The sequence below is a fragment of the Opisthorchis viverrini genome (genome assembly GCF_000715545.1).
Source record: "Opisthorchis viverrini unplaced genomic scaffold scaffold13810, whole genome shotgun sequence".
Classification (NCBI taxonomy): domain Eukaryota; kingdom Metazoa; phylum Platyhelminthes; class Trematoda; order Opisthorchiida; family Opisthorchiidae; genus Opisthorchis; species Opisthorchis viverrini.
The window spans coordinates 1-804 of NW_008758468.1; the positions used below are offsets into that span (position 1 = coordinate 1).

General features: G+C 49.0%; 1 protein-coding gene across 1 annotated transcript; it reads right to left on the reverse strand.

Annotated features, from left to right (window-relative positions):
* Window positions 1–166: 166 nt before the first annotated feature.
* T265_16136 (hypothetical protein) lies at window positions 167–469 on the reverse strand (the record flags this gene model as incomplete). Its single annotated transcript, XM_009179665.1, has 1 exon — window positions 167–469. A coding segment is annotated over one exon (303 nt), but the record flags the coding sequence as incomplete, so codon positions are not given.
* Window positions 470–804: the final 335 nt, after the last annotated feature.

Below are 804 nucleotides of genomic sequence, written 5' to 3' on the forward strand. Positions count from 1 at the left end.
TACAAAGATAAACAAAGGTTTTACTTTTTGTTCAATGTTGGGACCAATACGTTTAGGGATAGAACGTGAAACGGTCAGCAGAGGCACGGAGAAATACCTTTGGGAAAAGGATTTGGTCGCGGGGGGAACGAGAAAGTAAGCAGGACATCACACAGACTGGTGCAATTCACGCCGTGTCAGGAAAAGCACTTGTTTGGAGTGTTCCTTGATCATCTTCACCAGAAACAATTTCTTCCGGTCTCGGAGGCCTCGGTGGAAACAATCCATCCCATCTGGCATCCAAACTGACGTAGGGGTTGACTGTGGTGGAATGTGTCGGTGATTCAGGCAAAGTCCCGTTGGAACTCGTAAGCGTGGACAGTCTGGGACCGTCACTGCCTCCTGCGGCAGTTAGTAGAGTGGAAGCTGATATGTCAGAAGCCGGATGCAAGTCCAGTCGGGCGGCAACATCGCGGAATACGGATTCAGCCTGCCAAGCGAAGATGGACAGCAAACGTGTAAATTATTGAAAACACTCTGCCAACCGAGCAAAATAAAATTAGCGGAAGTCAAGTCGAGAGGCCCAGGGGGTTCCGTCCACGACACCATTAGCCTCACAAGAAAGGTAAAACTTGTATTACTAGAAACAAATGCAACGAGGGATTGTGGAGGTTCAGCACGTGGTGGCAGACGGATACTCAAAGATTCGACACAGAGGCGACATCCTACATTCCAGGACATAGGTGAGAATATGTACGCGCTGGAAACCTTAGCTCTAGAAGCGGTATGAAGGCCAGCAGCGAAGTTCGCCTATTTAAAAGCGAC